We start from the raw sequence: 16,563 nt of genomic DNA on the forward strand, positions 1-16,563 counted from the left end.
GTCCTCTGCAGTTCTGGAGCCTGACCTTGACTCCCATTGTACACCCTAATTGGTATTTGGTAATTAGTGTATTATTGTCACATGTATCGAGGTACAGTGAAAAATGTTGTTTTACATGCCATTGTTTTTGCACAACATCGTGGGCCGAAGGGCCTGTACTGTGTCCTCTGTTCTTTGTTGTCAGTGGAACTAAAATTTTGAAGCTGAGTCCACCAGTCAGGCTGTCCCTGGGTTACGAATGCCCGATTTATGGACACCCCTACATAAAATAGAGCTCCCATAATATTAATGTTCAAAAGTCCAACATGTGTACATATGTTCATTCCTACGATCAACAGAACTAGTTTCCTCTCTCTTTCCACTTACGGTAATCGTTCTTTCTTTTCAGTCTTATGTGCTTGTGATGCGATTTATTACAATACTGTGATGGTATGGTTACCATATCGAGTGATTTGTATATTTTCCAATTTATGGACACAATCATCTTAAGGATGACTGTGAAAACAGAACCTGTTTGTTACCTGGGGATGACCTGGATATAAATTATCACTTTGTATATTTGTCACATACAACAGGGATCAAACTTCTACCCTGTGTTCTGGTCAGTATTTCTGGCAAAAAATGTAATTAACTTGTTTTATTGCCAAAGGTATGGATGAGACCAAATATCCATGAATAGCCTTACAATATACACTATAGAACACTACAGCACTACAACACTATAGAACATAGAACAATACAGCACAGTACAGGCCCTTCAGCCCACAATGTTGTGCCAACATTTTATCCTGCTCTAAGATCTATCTAATCCTTCCCTTCCCTCCCACATAGCTCCCCATTTCTCTATCATATCGTCATAGTGAGCATGTTACGGACTCAGTGAAAGTCCCTTTAAGATAGAGAGTGTGTGTGTATGTGTGTGTGGGGCGTGCTTACGTCAATAGAAGATAAAGGACGTAATGACGTTGTTGAAGAAGTCAGAAGAAGAAGAAAGAGAGAGAGAGAAGGGAGAGAGACACCAGCCTGCTTGTTTTCTCTATCGATGGATGAGAAACAATAACTGTGTTTGCCACTGAAATCCATGTATGGAAGTTGGAAGTAATCCGGTGGAGTTCACTTTGTTGCTGACCTGTAGAAGGAAACAGGTATTTGTGTGTGGACGACCACGGTTCGGATGCTTTTCGGGGTGAGGAAGTCACTACCGAGTAAACACTGAAGTGTCGTTTGGGTTCCATCGTGGAACATTTGGATTTCGTATGTACTCTCTCTATGTTTTTCTACATCTACATCTTATCTTCAGACAACGGTGGTTGTTGAAGAAGCCCTTGCTCATGTTTCACCTTATGGCTTGCGGAACTGAACTTTAAGAACCATTCCGGAACTGGGAGTTTTGGACTTTGTCACACACACACACGAAGAGTTTAGTTTTGGGGTTAACGTTCGAGGTTTAACATTCTTGAATTCTAACATACTAACATTTTTACTTTTATTTTACGTATTATCAATAGTAGTGATTAATAAAATAGTTTTTAACACTGAATCATGCTCAGTGTGTTTCTTTTGTTGCTGGTTTGTGACAAAATTGGGGGCTCGTCCGGGATAGTTCCCAAGGTTAACGAGTGTCGTCTGGGATTGTACCCCAGATTGACGAGATTTGTTCGGGATTCAATCCAAAGATTTTTGAGGGAGGTCTGATAAATTCTTTTTAATTGGCTTGTGTGTGTGGAAACCAGCAGCAATGGATATTAAGGCATTTGTGGAGTCACCAACCCAAAAGGGATTGGAGGTGGCGAAAAAGGATGATTTGATAAAGATTGCTACCAGGCTAAACCTTACAGAAGTAAAGCAGTCTATGAGAAAGGCAGATATTCAGAGATTGATAGCTGGCCATTATGTGGAAAAGAAGGTGTTTGAGAAGGAAGTGTTAAAACAGTTTCCTGGCAGTGAAATAGCAATTTCTGAGGCACAGGTGCAGCTGGCAAAGATAGAGGCTGAACGAGAACAAACCCAGTTAAAGATAGAGGCTGAACGAGAACAAACCCAGTTAAAGATAGAGGCTGAACGAGAACAAAAGAAATTAGAGGCTGAACGAGAGCAAACCCAGTTAAAGATAGAGGCCGAACAAAAGCTAACTCAGATGAAGATAGAGGCTGATCTAGCAATGAAGCAGATGGAGCTGGATAACGAGGAGAAAAAGAGGCAGCATGAGTTACAAATGAAGCGTAGGAGTTCGGAATCTGATTCTGATGATGATTTTTCAGCCAGCAGGGAGGTTCGATTAGTCCCTCCGTTTGAAGAAGATCAGGTTGATCAGTATTTCCAACATTTTGAAAAGGTTGCTGTGAGTTCAAACTGGCCAAGGAAAGGATGGGCTCTTATGGTACAGAGTGTGATTAAAGGTAAAGCTCAAAAAGCTTATTCTGCTTTGTCTGTTGAGGATGCAGCTGATTATACCAAGGTAAAACAAGCTATTTTGAAGGCCTATGAATTGGTCCCTGAGGCTTATAGACAAAAATTCAGAGACTTGAGGAAATCTGCAGATCAGACTTATATGGAATTTGCCAATGGAAAGAGAATATGTTTTGAACGATGGTGCCTGGCTAAAAATGTAGATGGGGATTACGATAAATTGACAGAATTGATACTGGTGGAAGACTTTAAAAGATGTGTTCCAGCTGAATTAACAACATATTTAAATGAAAAGGCAGTGGAAACTTTACAAGAAACTGCTAGGTTGGCAGATGATTATGCTTTAACCCATAAATCCAAATGGGGACAACCTAAAACCTTTCAAAAGAGTTACAAAGACAATCCAGGTAAACCAGAGATTAAATTGGGAGGTAATCAAAAAGGAAAAGATGAAAAGAAGCCAGGGCTGGAGAAATCTGTTGAGCGTACTTGTTATTACTGTAGGAAACCTGGCCACGTGATATCTAATTGTGCCCTTTTGAAGAAAAAGAAGGAAGCTGGGCCCAATGCTTGCTTTCAGGCAATTAAAAATCAAAAAGGTTTAGGAGATGCTGTTAAAGACCAGTCCTTGCAAGAGGGAAAAGCGGAAAAGTTGGAGGAGGTGAGAAAGGAATTCCGTTCGTATGTATCAGAGGGTTTTGTTTCACTGAATGATGAGTCACCCCAGGTGCCAGTGAAAATTCTTAGAGATACTGGGGCTAGTCAATCTCTCTTGCTGGACAGTGTTTTAAATTTTGGTGAAGAAAGTGACACTGGTGAAGTAAATCTAGTACGAGGCGTTACAGGTGAGACCATGTCTGTCCCTTTTCACAGGGTGATTTTAAAGTCAAAGTTCGTAGAAGGACCAGTCGAGATAGGGATAAGACCTAGTTTGCCAGTGGAAGGAGTTTCTTTGTTATTGGGAAATGACCTTGCAAATGGAGAAAGTGATCCTGTGGTACGGTTAACAACCAAACCAAGGATTGATGAGTCTGAGGATGATTCAGATGTTTACCCATCATGTGCGGTGACTCGAGCTAAAGCTAGAGAATTAGCCAAGACAGACAGTCCGGTGCAGTCTGATGTGGTTCCTTGTGACAGTCCTAAACAGGAAGAAGATTTTGATGCCTTATCTGAGACTTTTCTGTCTTCACTGGAGGATCAACATCCTTATAGTGAGCCTGAATTTAAAGATTTGTCTTTGTCAAGGAAGGATTTTATGGTGGAACAGACAAAGGACCCTGAGTTGACAGAATTGAAAGAAAAAGCTCTCTCATGTGAGGAGATTGAAAAGGTGCCAACTGGATACTATGTTAAAAATGGAGTGTTAATGAGGAAATGGAGACCTCCTCATGTTCCTGTTACTGAGGAATGGGAAGTTATTCATCAGGTTGTTGTTCCAAAAGTTTATAGGGATGAGATTTTAAACCTGGCCCATAGTATGCCTTTGGGTGGTCATTTTGGTGTGAATAAAACTGTAGGGAAGATCTTGAAACAATTCTATTGGCCTGGTTTGAGAAAAGATGTGGTGATGTTTTGTCGAACCTGCCACACATGTCAGATGGTAGGTAAACCAAATCAAAAACCCCCTGTGGCTCCTTTGAAGCCAATTCCTGCTTTTGGTGAACCCTTTTCGAAGGTGATTGTGGACTGTGTTGGCCCCTTACCAAAGTCTAAGACTGGAAATCAGTATTTGTTAACCATCATGTGTGCCACTTCTAGATTTCCAGAGGCAATACCCCTTAAAAATATTAAGGCCAAGACGGTGTCAAAGGCTCTTGTAAAATTTTTTACCTTGTTTGGTTTGCCAAAAGAAATCCAATCTGATCAAGGTAGTAATTTTATGTCAAAAATTTTTCAACAAATAGTCTATGAGCTGGGAGCAAAGCAGATTGTATCATCTGCATATCACCCAGAATCTCAAGGAGCTCTGGAGAGATTTCATTCTACTCTCAAAAATATGCTGAAGACTTATTGCTTTGAAAACACCAAGGATTGGGACGAAGGTATCCATTTACTTTTGTTTGCCGTTAGAGAATCGATCCAGGAGTCAATCGGATTTAGTCCGTTTGAGCTTGTGTTTGGACATAGGGTGAGAGGACCTTTGGAGTTGTTAAGAGAGCAATGGGTTAATGAGGAAGTTCACTTGAGTCTGTTGGACTATGTCCAAAAATTTAAAACTCGGTTGGAGAGAGTCTGCCAGCTAGCGAGAGAGAATCTGAAAACAAGCCAGATAAGAATGAAGACATATTTTGATAGACGTGCTCGGCCTAGGACATTCGCAGTGGGGCAAAAGGTGTTGGTATTTTTCCCTAGCCAAAATAATCCCTTGCAAGCTCGCTTTTCTGGACCCTATGTTATTGAATCTCGAGTGACTGATCTAACATATATAATCAAAACACCAGATAGACGCAAGAAAACACAACTCTGTCATGTAAACATGCTAAAACCTTATTATGAGAAGGATTCAGTTGTGGCCTTGGTGGATGGTGAAAAGGTTGTTTCTAGAATGCCTGATGTTGATGTTGAGGAAGGCCAATTTAGACCAAATATTGTTCCATCGAAACTGAAAAACCAAAATATCCTGGAGAACCTTGAAACGAAGTTGGACCATTTACAAGTTTCACAAAAACAACAGATGAGAGAATTAATTTTAAAATTTAAAAATCTGTTCCCAGATGTTCCAAACAGAACATCGATAATTACCCATGATGTTGATGTTGGGGATGCAAAACCAATCAAACAACACCCATATCGAATGAATGTGGAAAAAAGTAAACTTGTTGATCAGGAAATCAAATACATGTTGGAAAATGATATTATTAGACATTCTACTTCAAATTGGAGTTCGCCCTGTGTTATTGTACCTAAACCTGATGGAACTGTTAGATTTTGCACAGATTACAGGAAAGTGAATGCTGTAACAAAGTCAGATGCTTACCCTATTCCTAGGGTGGATGATTGCATAGACAGAGTGGGAAAGGCAAAATTTCTTACAAAGATTGACCTATTAAAAGGGTACTGGTGTGTTCCATTAACAGATAGAGGAAGGGAGATTTCAGCCTTTGTAACCCCTTCTGGATTGTATGAGTACAATGTTTTGCCATTTGGAATGAAAAATGCTCCAGCAACATTTCAAAGAATGATTAATTCAGTGATTCATGGGTTAAAACATACAGATGCCTACATTGACGACTTAGTGACTGGGAATGATACTTGGGAAGATCACATCTCTGCGTTAGAAAGGTTGTTTGAAAGACTTTCCAAGGCTAACCTTACAGTTAACTTGGCTAAAAGTGAATTTGGCCATGCCACTGTGACGTATCTTGGTTATGTTGTAGGTCAAGGCAAGCAAGCTCCTGTTCAGGCAAAAGTTCAAGCAATATCTGAGTTCCCTATTCCCACAGGTACGAGGACTGTTAGAAGATTTTTGGGAATGGTTGGATATTATCGAAAATTTTGTAAAAATTTTGCTGATATTGCTCTTCCCCTAACTAATCTTCTGAAGAAGGGAGTAAAGTTTGTTTGGACAGATTCTTGTCAAGAAGCATTTGAGAAGCTGAAAGCCATTTTATGCTACGATCCTGTACTCAGAACACCTGACTTTGAAAAGCCATTTTCATTAGCAGTAGATGCCAGTGATGAAGCTGCAGGAGCTGTGTTGTTGCAGAAGGGTGACCTTGATGATATTGACCATCCTGTAGCTTACTTTTCAAAGAAATTTAATGAGCATCAAAAGAATTATTCCACCATAGAGAAAGAATTACTGTCGCTTGTTTTAGCCTTGCAACATTTCAGTGTATATGTTTGCACCGCTCAGAAACCATTGACTGTGTATACAGATCATAACCCATTGGTGTTTCTGAGCCGAGTCAAAAACAAGAACAGAAGGCTGTTAAACTGGAGTTTAATTTTGCAAGAGTTTGATCTCATGATAACTCACATTAAAGGCAAAGATAATGTGATTGCTGATTGTCTTTCCCGATGTTAAATGGGAAACATGTATCTGTACTAATCTGATAGTCTGTAGTTGTGTAGCATGATAATTATTAACATTACTAACTGTATGCGCGGTTAAAATTTTCTTGGAAAACTTTTTTTTTTAGGTGGGAGGTGTTACGGACTCAGTGAAAGTCCCTTTAAGATAGAGAGTGTGTGTGTATGTGTGTGTGGGGCGTGCTTACGTCAATAGAAGATAAAGGACGTAATGACGTTGTTGAAGAAGTCAGAAGAAGAAGAAAGAGAGAGAGAGAAGGGAGAGAGACACCAGCCTGCTTGTTTTCTCTATCGATGGATGAGAAACAATAACTGTGTTTGCCACTGAAATCCATGTATGGAAGTTGGAAGTAATCCGGTGGAGTTCACTTTGTTGCTGACCTGTAGAAGGAAACAGGTATTTGTGTGTGGACGACCACGGTTCGGATGCTTTTCGGGGTGAGGAAGTCACTACCGAGTAAACACTGAAGTGTCGTTTGGGTTCCATCGTGGAACATTTGGATTTCGTATGTACTCTCTCTATGTTTTTCTACATCTACATCTTATCTTCAGACAACGGTGGTTGTTGAAGAAGCCCTTGCTCATGTTTCACCTTATGGCTTGCGGAACTGAACTTTAAGAACCATTCCGGAACTGGGAGTTTTGGACTTTGTCACACACACACACGAAGAGTTTAGTTTTGGGGTTAACGTTCGAGGTTTAACATTCTTGAATTCTAACATACTAACATTTTTACTTTTATTTTACGTATTATCAATAGTAGTGATTAATAAAATAGTTTTTAACACTGAATCATGCTCAGTGTGTTTCTTTTGTTGCTGGTTTGTGACAAGCATCAAAAAATTATTCCGTCTGTTTATTCCCCATGTACAAATGTTCCAGAATGTGTTACTTACTGTCTCCATTGCAACGGAGTGATCCAAGTTTGTAGGCAGCTTCAGAACCTGTTCTGTTGGTGTCTCCAATGATAAGTTGGGTCAGAGGCAAGTGATCTTTGTATGAGAGAAGGCCCGTATCATTCGCCCTGGCAGCAATAAATGAAAGGTAAAAAAAAACAGTGTAAATTTCAGCGTCATGAAAATGTTCTCAGCACTTCCAACTGGTCAATATTACAAAAGAAGAGTTCTTTCAGGAGCAAGAAAGGTCACTAAACACAAGTCTGCTTCTTTTTGCTGCATCAATCTCATCGAGAACTTCGCATCATATTGTTCAATCTTTTCCTCAACTTATATAGATTTTTTTCACATCCTCAGAACATTTCAAAACACTTCACAATTGATTGTTTGCTTGAAGTACAGCTTCTATTGTTACCCGGGCAATTGTAACAGTCAATATTGCACACAGCAGGATCCAACGAATGGCAAATGAATAAAGGATGACCAGATCAGGTATTAGTTGAGGATAGTGTTAACAAAGGACTCCAGAGGACGAGATATTATTTGAACAATGATATGCAACTTTATATATTTTCATGGGAGGGTAAGTAGGACCTCAGTTACACATTTGAATTGAAGGAAAGCACCTCCAACATTATTGCACTCACCCTGTACCTGGAGTGACTGTCTAGGTTTTATGCTCAGGTCTGAAGTAGATTTAAACCAGATAGCTTCCACATCAAAGCAGACACCAAAGCTGACACCAAAGGTGTAACGGAGCCTCAAATTCCTCTGTTAAAGCTCAGCTTGTGTGAAAACAGAAGGCAGGTGCAATGTGCTTTCATTTTAATATAGGAAGAAAATAGGAAGTGTCAAGCATGTAGTACACTCGACGGACAAGCTAACAAGCATTGATCATATAGCTGTTGTAAGAAAGGCAAGAAAGCATAAAGAGAGAGTGTAGTGGCTACATATATTGGATGATAAGTCACAGAGTCATAGAGCTAGACAGCTCCAAATCAGGCCTTTTGGCCTATCTCATCCATGCTGACCAAGTTGCCCAACTGAGCTTGTCCCATTTACCTGTGTTTGGCCCATATCCCTCTAAATCTTTCTTATGTACCTGTCCAAATGTCTTTTAAATGTCATAAGTTTCCCAGCCTCAACCACTTCCTCTGGCAGCTCCTTCTATATATGCATCAACTCTAACTGTTTCTTTCAATTACAACATTTAACAGACATTTGGACAGGGACATGGATAGGATAGGATAGGATAGGATAGGATAGGATAGGATAGGATAGGATAGGATAGGATAGGAAAGAGGGATATGGGCTAAATGTGGGCAAATGGGACTAACTCTGGATGCTACTCGGTCAGCATAGACAAGGCCCCCACAGAAAGGGCCTCTTTCTGTGCTGTATTACTCTGACTCTGACTCTGACTCTGACCTTCTGCATGAAAAAGTTGCCCCTCAGGTCCCTTTTAAATCTTTCCCTTCTCACTTTGAACCTATGCCCGGTAGTTTTGGACTCTCCTACCCTGGGAAAAAGACTGTGGCTATTCACCTTATCTATACCCCAGGCGATTTTAAAAAACCTCTACAAACCCATCAGCCTCCTGCACTCCAGGGAAAAAAGTCCTAACCTATCTAATCACTGCTGATAAGTCAACCCCTCCAGTCCTGGCAACATCCTTGTAAAAGTCTATCTTTTGATGCTTGGATCAATAACTGGAGGTCATTGGTTTAAAATCATTTGCAGACTACTTGTAGACGAGGAGAAATATATTCACTCAGAGAATTATGAGGATCTGAACAGGATGTGGGAGATAATCGTACATGTGATTTTAGAAGGGAGCTGAACATGTACTTGAAGATGAGGAATTAATGGACAAAAGGTGGGAATGTGGAAGGAAACATGCAGCAGATTCAAAATGGGCCAACCGGCAACCTTCTGTGCTGTGTGTTTTCTGAGTCTATGAAAGGAATATGTTGGCGACCTCCTTCAGAATTGGAGCAGAATTCATGAGGTCTTCTTGTTCCCAGCGTTTGGTCCATAACCTTCCAAACCTTTCCTATCCATGCACCTGTCTAACTGCCTTTCAAAAGTTGTTATCGTACTTGCCTCAACCACTTCCTCTGGCAGCTCATTCTAAATACCCCCCACCCTCTGTATAAAAAAAGTTGCCCCTCAAGTTCCTATTAAATCTCTCCCCTCTCATCTTAAACCTATGCCCTCTAGTTCTTTATTTACCAACCCTGAGAAATAGACTGAGTGCATTCACCTTATCTATGCCCCTCATGATTTTATGCACCTCTATAAGATCACCTCTCAGTCTTCCACGCTCCAAGGAACAAAGTCCTAGCCTGTCTAACCTCTCCCTGCAGGCACAGTAGTGTAGCGGTTAATGTAATACTGTTACAGTGCCAGCGACCCGGGTTCAATTCCCGTCACTGTCCTGTAAGGAGTTTGTATGTTCTCCCCGTGTCTGTGTGGGTTTCCTCCAGGTGCTCCGGTTTCCTCCCACATTCCAAAGACTTACAGGCTAGGAAGTTGTGGGCATGCTATGTTGGCGCCAGAAGTGTGGCGACACTTGCGGGCTGCCCCCAGAATACTCTATGCAAATGATGCATTTCATTGTGTGTTTCGATGAACATGTTACTAATAAAGAAATCTTATCTTATCTGTAACTCAGTTCCACGAGCCTTGGCAACATCCTTGTAAATCTTTTCTGCACACTTTCCAATTTACTAATATCTTTCCTATTGCAGAGTGACCAAAACTGAATACAATACTCCAAGTGTGGCCTCACCAGCATCTTGTACAACTGCACCATGACCTCCCAACTTCTATACTCAATGCCCTGACTGATGAAGGTGAAGAGATTCAGCAGGGATTTCCAGAACCTCGGACCTAAGAAGCCATTAGTAACGGAGGCCAGGATTAGAAGGGCTCAGGGTATTGCAGGAATGGATGAGATGACAGAGCTGAGAAGGCAAAGTTGCAGAGGGATTTGAAAAGTAGAATGGAAATTTTAAAACTGAGGTGTCCAGGGACCAGGACCTGACATGGGTCATCAAGTACATGAGTGATGGACTGAAGGGCAACTTCTTCCATGCAGAGGATGGGCCGTAGATGGAACGAGCTGCCTGAGGGAGTGGTTGAGGCAGGTTAAAAGACAATTGGACAGGTACATGGATAGAAAAAGTTGAGAGGGATAATGCGTCTAATGTGGGCAAATGGGACCAGTTTACATGGACATCTTGATCGGCATGGGCAAGTTGGGCCGAAGGGCCTGTTTCCGTGCTGTATTACACTATGACTCTGAAACGGGACTTGGTGGAAGTTAGGAATTGACAGCTGAGTTTGCAGTGAGAGGTTCACTAGGCAGGCTGGGAGAAGAGCTTCCTATAAAATTTATCAGCCCTCTCAATAACTTAGATCATGCATCTACAGCATTTTCTGTCTTTTTATTATGTTATTAGTATAAATATTGAGTGATTTGGCAAGAAGAATAATGTGCTGCTCATAACAGTGTAAAGTTAATGGAAGCATCACCACTGAGGGTAAATAACACCTTTATCTAATCATTCCCTTAAGCAAAATGTTTAGAACATTGGCTGAATCAATCAGCATTCCCATTAACAGGCTGGAAGCTGCACGGAGTGTGTTATGGTCTGATTATTAGATCAGGTTATGAGTTGTTCAGATAGTTCAAAGATTCAGCAGCTCATTAGCTCAACTGACACAAATCAAATGTACTCCACTTCCCCCTGAACCCTGTATAAAACAAGGAAATTGGCTCCTGTTAGGAAGCATTGTCCCTTAAACTCTTCAATCATTGGATTCAAATTGAAATGGAATTGTGAGAAATTCCATCTTTTCAGGTTTAATCTGGATGAACCACATTTCAGGACTACTAGGCCTGATTTGCTTAATTAGCAATTCAGTCAATGAAAATTCAGTTCCTGCGCCTGTCTTATCAAAGTACCTGAATAATATACTGTTAGAGACTTCTGAATTTCATTTTAACCAAGGCCTACAGATCACACAGATGGAATAATTGCAATTAATCTTAGCCACCAAATGGATGCGACATTCTGTGCCAGCAAGTAAAATAAGATTAGAAGCTTTTCACTGGCTAGAATATTGAAAATATGTTTATAAGTGCTGAGGGTGTTGAAGAATTGCCAATAGAGGGGTGCACAGGGAAGGGTGTGGAGGCAACATCATTGGTGCTATTTGAAATGGAGTCCGATAAACTTACAAAAGGTCAGGGAACTGAGGTCTATGGGGAACTGGCACAGAAGAGGAGTTGAGGCCTGGTGCAAGAGAAACAAAGGACTGCGGGTGCTGGAATCTAGATGAAAAACACGATGATGCTGGAGGAACTCAGCAGGCCAGGCAGCTTCCGTGGAGAAAAGCAGGTGGTCAACGTTTCTGGTCAGGACCCTTCTTTGGGTCAGGACTGAAGATAGGAAAAGGGGAAGCCCAATATATAGGAGGGAAAAGCAGAGCAGTGATACGTGGACAAAAGAAGGGAGGCGGGGTGGGCACAGGGTGGTAATAGGTAGATGCAGGTAAGAGATAGCGATAGGCAAGTGCAGAGGAGGAGGGGAGAGCAAATCTACCGGGGAATGGGTAAAAAGTAAGAAGAGAGAGGAAAATAAAGGGCTAGGAAAGGGAAGAAGAGAAGAAGCATGGTGGGGTGGTGTTTGTGGGGAAGAGGGGTGGGGATTACTTAAACTGGGAGAATTCAACGTTCATGCCTTTAGGCTGCAAGGTTCTAAGACGGAAAATGAGGTGCTGTTCCTCCAGTTTGCACTTGGAATTCTCAGTGGAGGAGGCTGAGGACTGTCATATCAGTGATGCAGATCACCTGGTGTAGATCAGTCATGATCATATTGAATTGAGGGGCCTGGTGGTCCAGTCTTGCTCCTATTCTCTTAGTCATAGAGTCATACAGCACAGAAACAGGCCCTTTGGTCCATCCAGTCCATGCCGACCTGATCTTCTGCTCAGTTCCATCTAACTGCACCCAGACCATATCCCTCCAAACCCCTCCCCTCCATGTACCTATCCAAACCTCTCTTAAATGTTACAATTGAACTCACATCCACCACTTCCGCTGGGAGCTTGTTCCACATTCTCACCACCCTTTGAATGAAGAAGCTCCCCCTCAGATTCCCCTTATATATTTCACCTTTCACCCTAAACCTATGTCCTCTAGTTCTAATCTCACCCAACCTTGGAGGAAGAAGCCTGCATGCATTTACCATATCTATAGCCCTCATCATTCTGTATACTTCTATAAGATCTCCCCACATTCTCCTGCGCTCCAGAGAATAAAGTCCTAACCTATTCAACCTTTTCCTATAAGTCAGGTCCTCAAGCCCCGGCAACAGAAGAAAAACAAGGTAACATGCCTCAATGACTACCGACCAGTGGCTCTGACATCCACCATCATGAAGTGCTTTGAGAGGCTGGTCATGGCACACATCGACTCCAGCCTCCCAGACAATCCCAACCCACTGCAATTCGCCTATCGCTGAAACAGGTCTACAGAGGATGCCATCTCCCTGGCCCTACACTCAGCTCTGGAGCATCTGGACAGCAAAGACACCTACTTTAGACTATTGTTTATTGACTACAGCTCTGCCTTCAACACTATAATTCCAAGCAAGCTCATCACCAAACTCCGAGACCTGGGACTCAACACCTCCCTCTAACTGGATCCTTGACTTTCTGACCAACAGACCGCAATCATTGAGGATAGGCAGCAATACTTCCAGCATGATTATTCTCAACACTGGAGCTGCACAAGGCTGCGTCCTCAGTCCTCTACTCTACTCCCTATATACTCATGACTGCGTGGCCAGATTCTGCTCTAACTCCATCTACAAGTTTGCAGATGATACCACCATAGTAGGCCGTATCTCAAATAACGATGAGTCGGAGTATAGGAAGGAGATAGAGAGCTTAGTGTCATGGTGTCATGACAACAACCTTTCCCTCAATGTCAACAAAACAATAGAGCTGGTCATTGACTTCAGGAAAGGGGGCGGTGTACATGCACCTGTCTACATCAATGGTGCTGAGATCGAGAGGGTTGAGAGCTTCAAGTTCCTGGGAGTGAACATCACCAACAGCCTGTCCTGGTCAAATCACATAGATGCCACGGCCAAGAAAGCTCACCAGCACCTTTAGTTCCTCAGGAGGCTAAAGAAATTTGGCATGTCCCCTTTGACACTCACCAACCTTTATCAATGCACCATAGAAAGCATCCTATCTGGATGCATCACAACTTGATATGGCAATTGCTTTGCCCAGGACTGCAAGAAACTGCAGAGAGTTGTGGACACAGCCCAGTGCCTCAAGGAAATCAGCCTCCCCTCCTTGGACTCTGTCTATACTTCTCGTTGCCTTGGTGAAGCAGCCAGCATAATCAAAGACACCACCCACCCGGGTCATTCTCTCTTCTCTCCTCTCCCATCAGGCAGAAGATACAGGAGCCTGAGGGCATATATCACCAGGCTCAAGGACAGTTTCCATCCCACTGTGATAAGACTATTGAACGGTTCCCTTATATGATGAGATGGACTCTGACCTCACAATCTATCTTATTGGGACCTTGCACCTTATTGCACAGCACTTTCTCTGTAGCTGTGACACTTTAGTCTGCACTGTTATTGTTTTTACCTGTACTACCTCAACGCACTCTGTAATAACTCAATATAACTACACGGTGTAATGAATTGACCTGTATGAATGGTATACAAGACAAGTTTTTCACTGTCCCTCAGTACAAGTGACAATAATAAACCAATACCAATACCTAGACCGATACATCCTTGTAAATTTTCTCTGCATTCTTTCAAGCTTTTTAATATCTTTCCTGTAGGTAAGTGACCAGAACTGCACATCTTGTATTCTGGTATCTCTGAAAAGAACACTTTTGTTGCAAAGGTACACTCCACCCTCATGCAGATTTTCAACTCAAAGCATCGACAATTCCTTTCCTCCACACAGATGCTGCTCGATCCGTTGAGTTCCTCCAGCAGATTGTTTATTGTCACATCAAACATTAATACTGAATCCATGTTCTATTTTGATTCATACAAATAATTTGGATATTGATGCAAAAGATGAAAAATACAGACTGTAAGAAGCTATTAATGGGTAAAACAAATTTGGAAAATGGAATTCAACTCAGAAAAGTGCATTGTTATTGTAGTTATAATGATAAACAGAACCAAGGAATACACAATATATGGTGGGACACTGAGAAATGTTAAGGAGCAATGGGACTTTGGTGTGTCTGTGCACAGATACCTAGGGTAAGGGGAGAGGTAGACAAGTGAAAATCAGCATTATTGCAGATGCTGGAAATCTAAAACAAGATCAGAAAATGCTGAAAATACTCAGCAAGTCAGGCTGCATCTGTGGGGAGAAAATGTTTCAGGCCTGGTCAGAACTGAAAAGGAGACAAAAGAAGCTTGTAAGGAACGTCCCTGATCAGGTAAAACCAGGGTGACCATTGGGAAAATCTCATATCATCGATATATAACACACTAGTTGGTGCCTGAGTTGGTGCACTGTGAGCAATTTTAGTCACATAATAGAAAGGGCATGATTGCAGGAGAGAGAGTACAAAGGAGATTTATATTGGAATTGGAGTTGTGAGGACACACTGATTGGGCCCAGGGATGTCCCTTTGTAGAACAGAGAGGCTGAGGGGACATTAATTAATATATAAAATTATAAGGTGCCTGGAAAGGAAAACTCATCACTTTTAATAAAAAAGTGGAGACTTGAAATAGTGTTACCTGTGGCTCTCCTAACTGAGAGCTAGAAAGTGGGATTGGCCTGAATTGATTTATTTTTAGCCAGTCTGGGCACAATACACCAAATTACCTCCTTCCGGACCACAATTTTCTATGATTCTACGACCAAAAACACAAAGCGAATGATACCTTGTGCTGCATTCAAGCATCATCTGTGTGAAATATTGCTTCAGCACTTTTTAGCCGCGTCGACTGAAAGAATGAAAGAAATAACATCAAGGAAGAGCCTAACTTTATTTTTAACACAAACAGATCAGTAGGGATTCAACTTTGAAGCCTTTCCTTTCCAAAACAGATTAGAAAAATATATCAATTGATGAAAACAGTGGAGGAGAATTCAACGGCGAGCAACAGCCACAAGGGAACGAAGTGGGATTCCCACTGGGAATGTGTAACTCTTGGCAATCATGTATTTCACTACTGCCTGCAACTGGAATGCTGCCAGCATGTAATAGAAACTGATCCTCTGGTTGCAGTTACCTTTCTCTTCTGCACGATACAATAAGCTTCATGTATTTTTGTCCTCCTCTTTCTCCTCTGCTGCCCTTGTGTCTTCCTTTCCTTGTGAATGTTGAGGGCGGGGGATGAGCAAGTTCGTTCCCCCTGATTTAGTGTCAGCTGCGGCTCTCTCGTCTTCAAGTCTCACTCAAACGACTTGCACGGAAAAGCCTCCAAAGTGAAACTGAGGATCAGCCGCAGTGTCGGGGGTGCCACCATTCACAACTGTAGTTAAACCAAAGCTCCTGATGCAGGGTTGCCACTCAAAATGTCAACAGTTCCGTTCTTCCTACAGATGCTGTTTGACACATTGAGTTCTTTCAGCAGATTGTTTGTTAATTTCACAGTGAATGTGAAACATCCCAATGAAAAAGGGCAAAGGAGTAAACCACTAATCCCTCATTTGTATTCAGAATCAGAATCAGAATCAGATTTATTATCACTGACACATGATGTGAGATTTGTTGTTTTGCGGCAGAAGTACAGTGCAAGGTCATAAAAATCCATAAATTACAAAAATAAATGCAAAACAAAAGGAATAATGAGGTAGTATTCATGGGTTTATGGATCATTCAGAAATCTGATGGCGGAGGGGAAGAAGCTGTTCCTGAATCTTTGAGTTTGGGTCTTCAGGCTCCCCGATGATAGTAATGAGAAGAGGGTATGTCCCAGATGGGTCCTTAATGATGGATGCCGCCTTCTTGAGGCACCACCTCTTGAAGATGTCCCCATAGTGGGGAGGGTTGTGCCCGTGATGGAGCTGGCTGAGTCTATAACCTTCTGCAGCCTCTTACGATCCTGTGCCTTGGAGGCTCCATACCAGGCTGTGATGCAACCAGTCAGAATCTTAGAGATTTATAGCAGGGAAGAAGGCCAGTTGGACCATTGTGTCAATGCTGGCA

The 16,563-nt window shown here is 41.9% G+C and overlaps 1 protein-coding gene across 3 annotated transcripts in view; it reads right to left on the reverse strand.

The window, feature by feature from the left end:
* LOC127572752 (contactin-associated protein-like 5) overlaps positions 1 to 16,563 on the reverse strand; it is a 1,205,714-nt gene that overhangs the window by 301,843 nt on the left and 887,308 nt on the right. For all 3 annotated transcript variants that reach the window (XM_052020359.1, XM_052020369.1, XM_052020350.1), the window contains exon 15: positions 7,341 to 7,468. In XM_052020359.1, coding sequence (XP_051876319.1) covers positions 7,341 to 7,468 — 128 coding nt within the window. The remainder of the gene's footprint in view (positions 1 to 7,340; positions 7,469 to 16,563) is intronic.

The sequence above is a fragment of the Pristis pectinata genome, chromosome 1 (genome assembly GCF_009764475.1).
Source record: "Pristis pectinata isolate sPriPec2 chromosome 1, sPriPec2.1.pri, whole genome shotgun sequence".
Lineage (NCBI taxonomy): Eukaryota > Metazoa > Chordata > Chondrichthyes > Rhinopristiformes > Pristidae > Pristis > Pristis pectinata.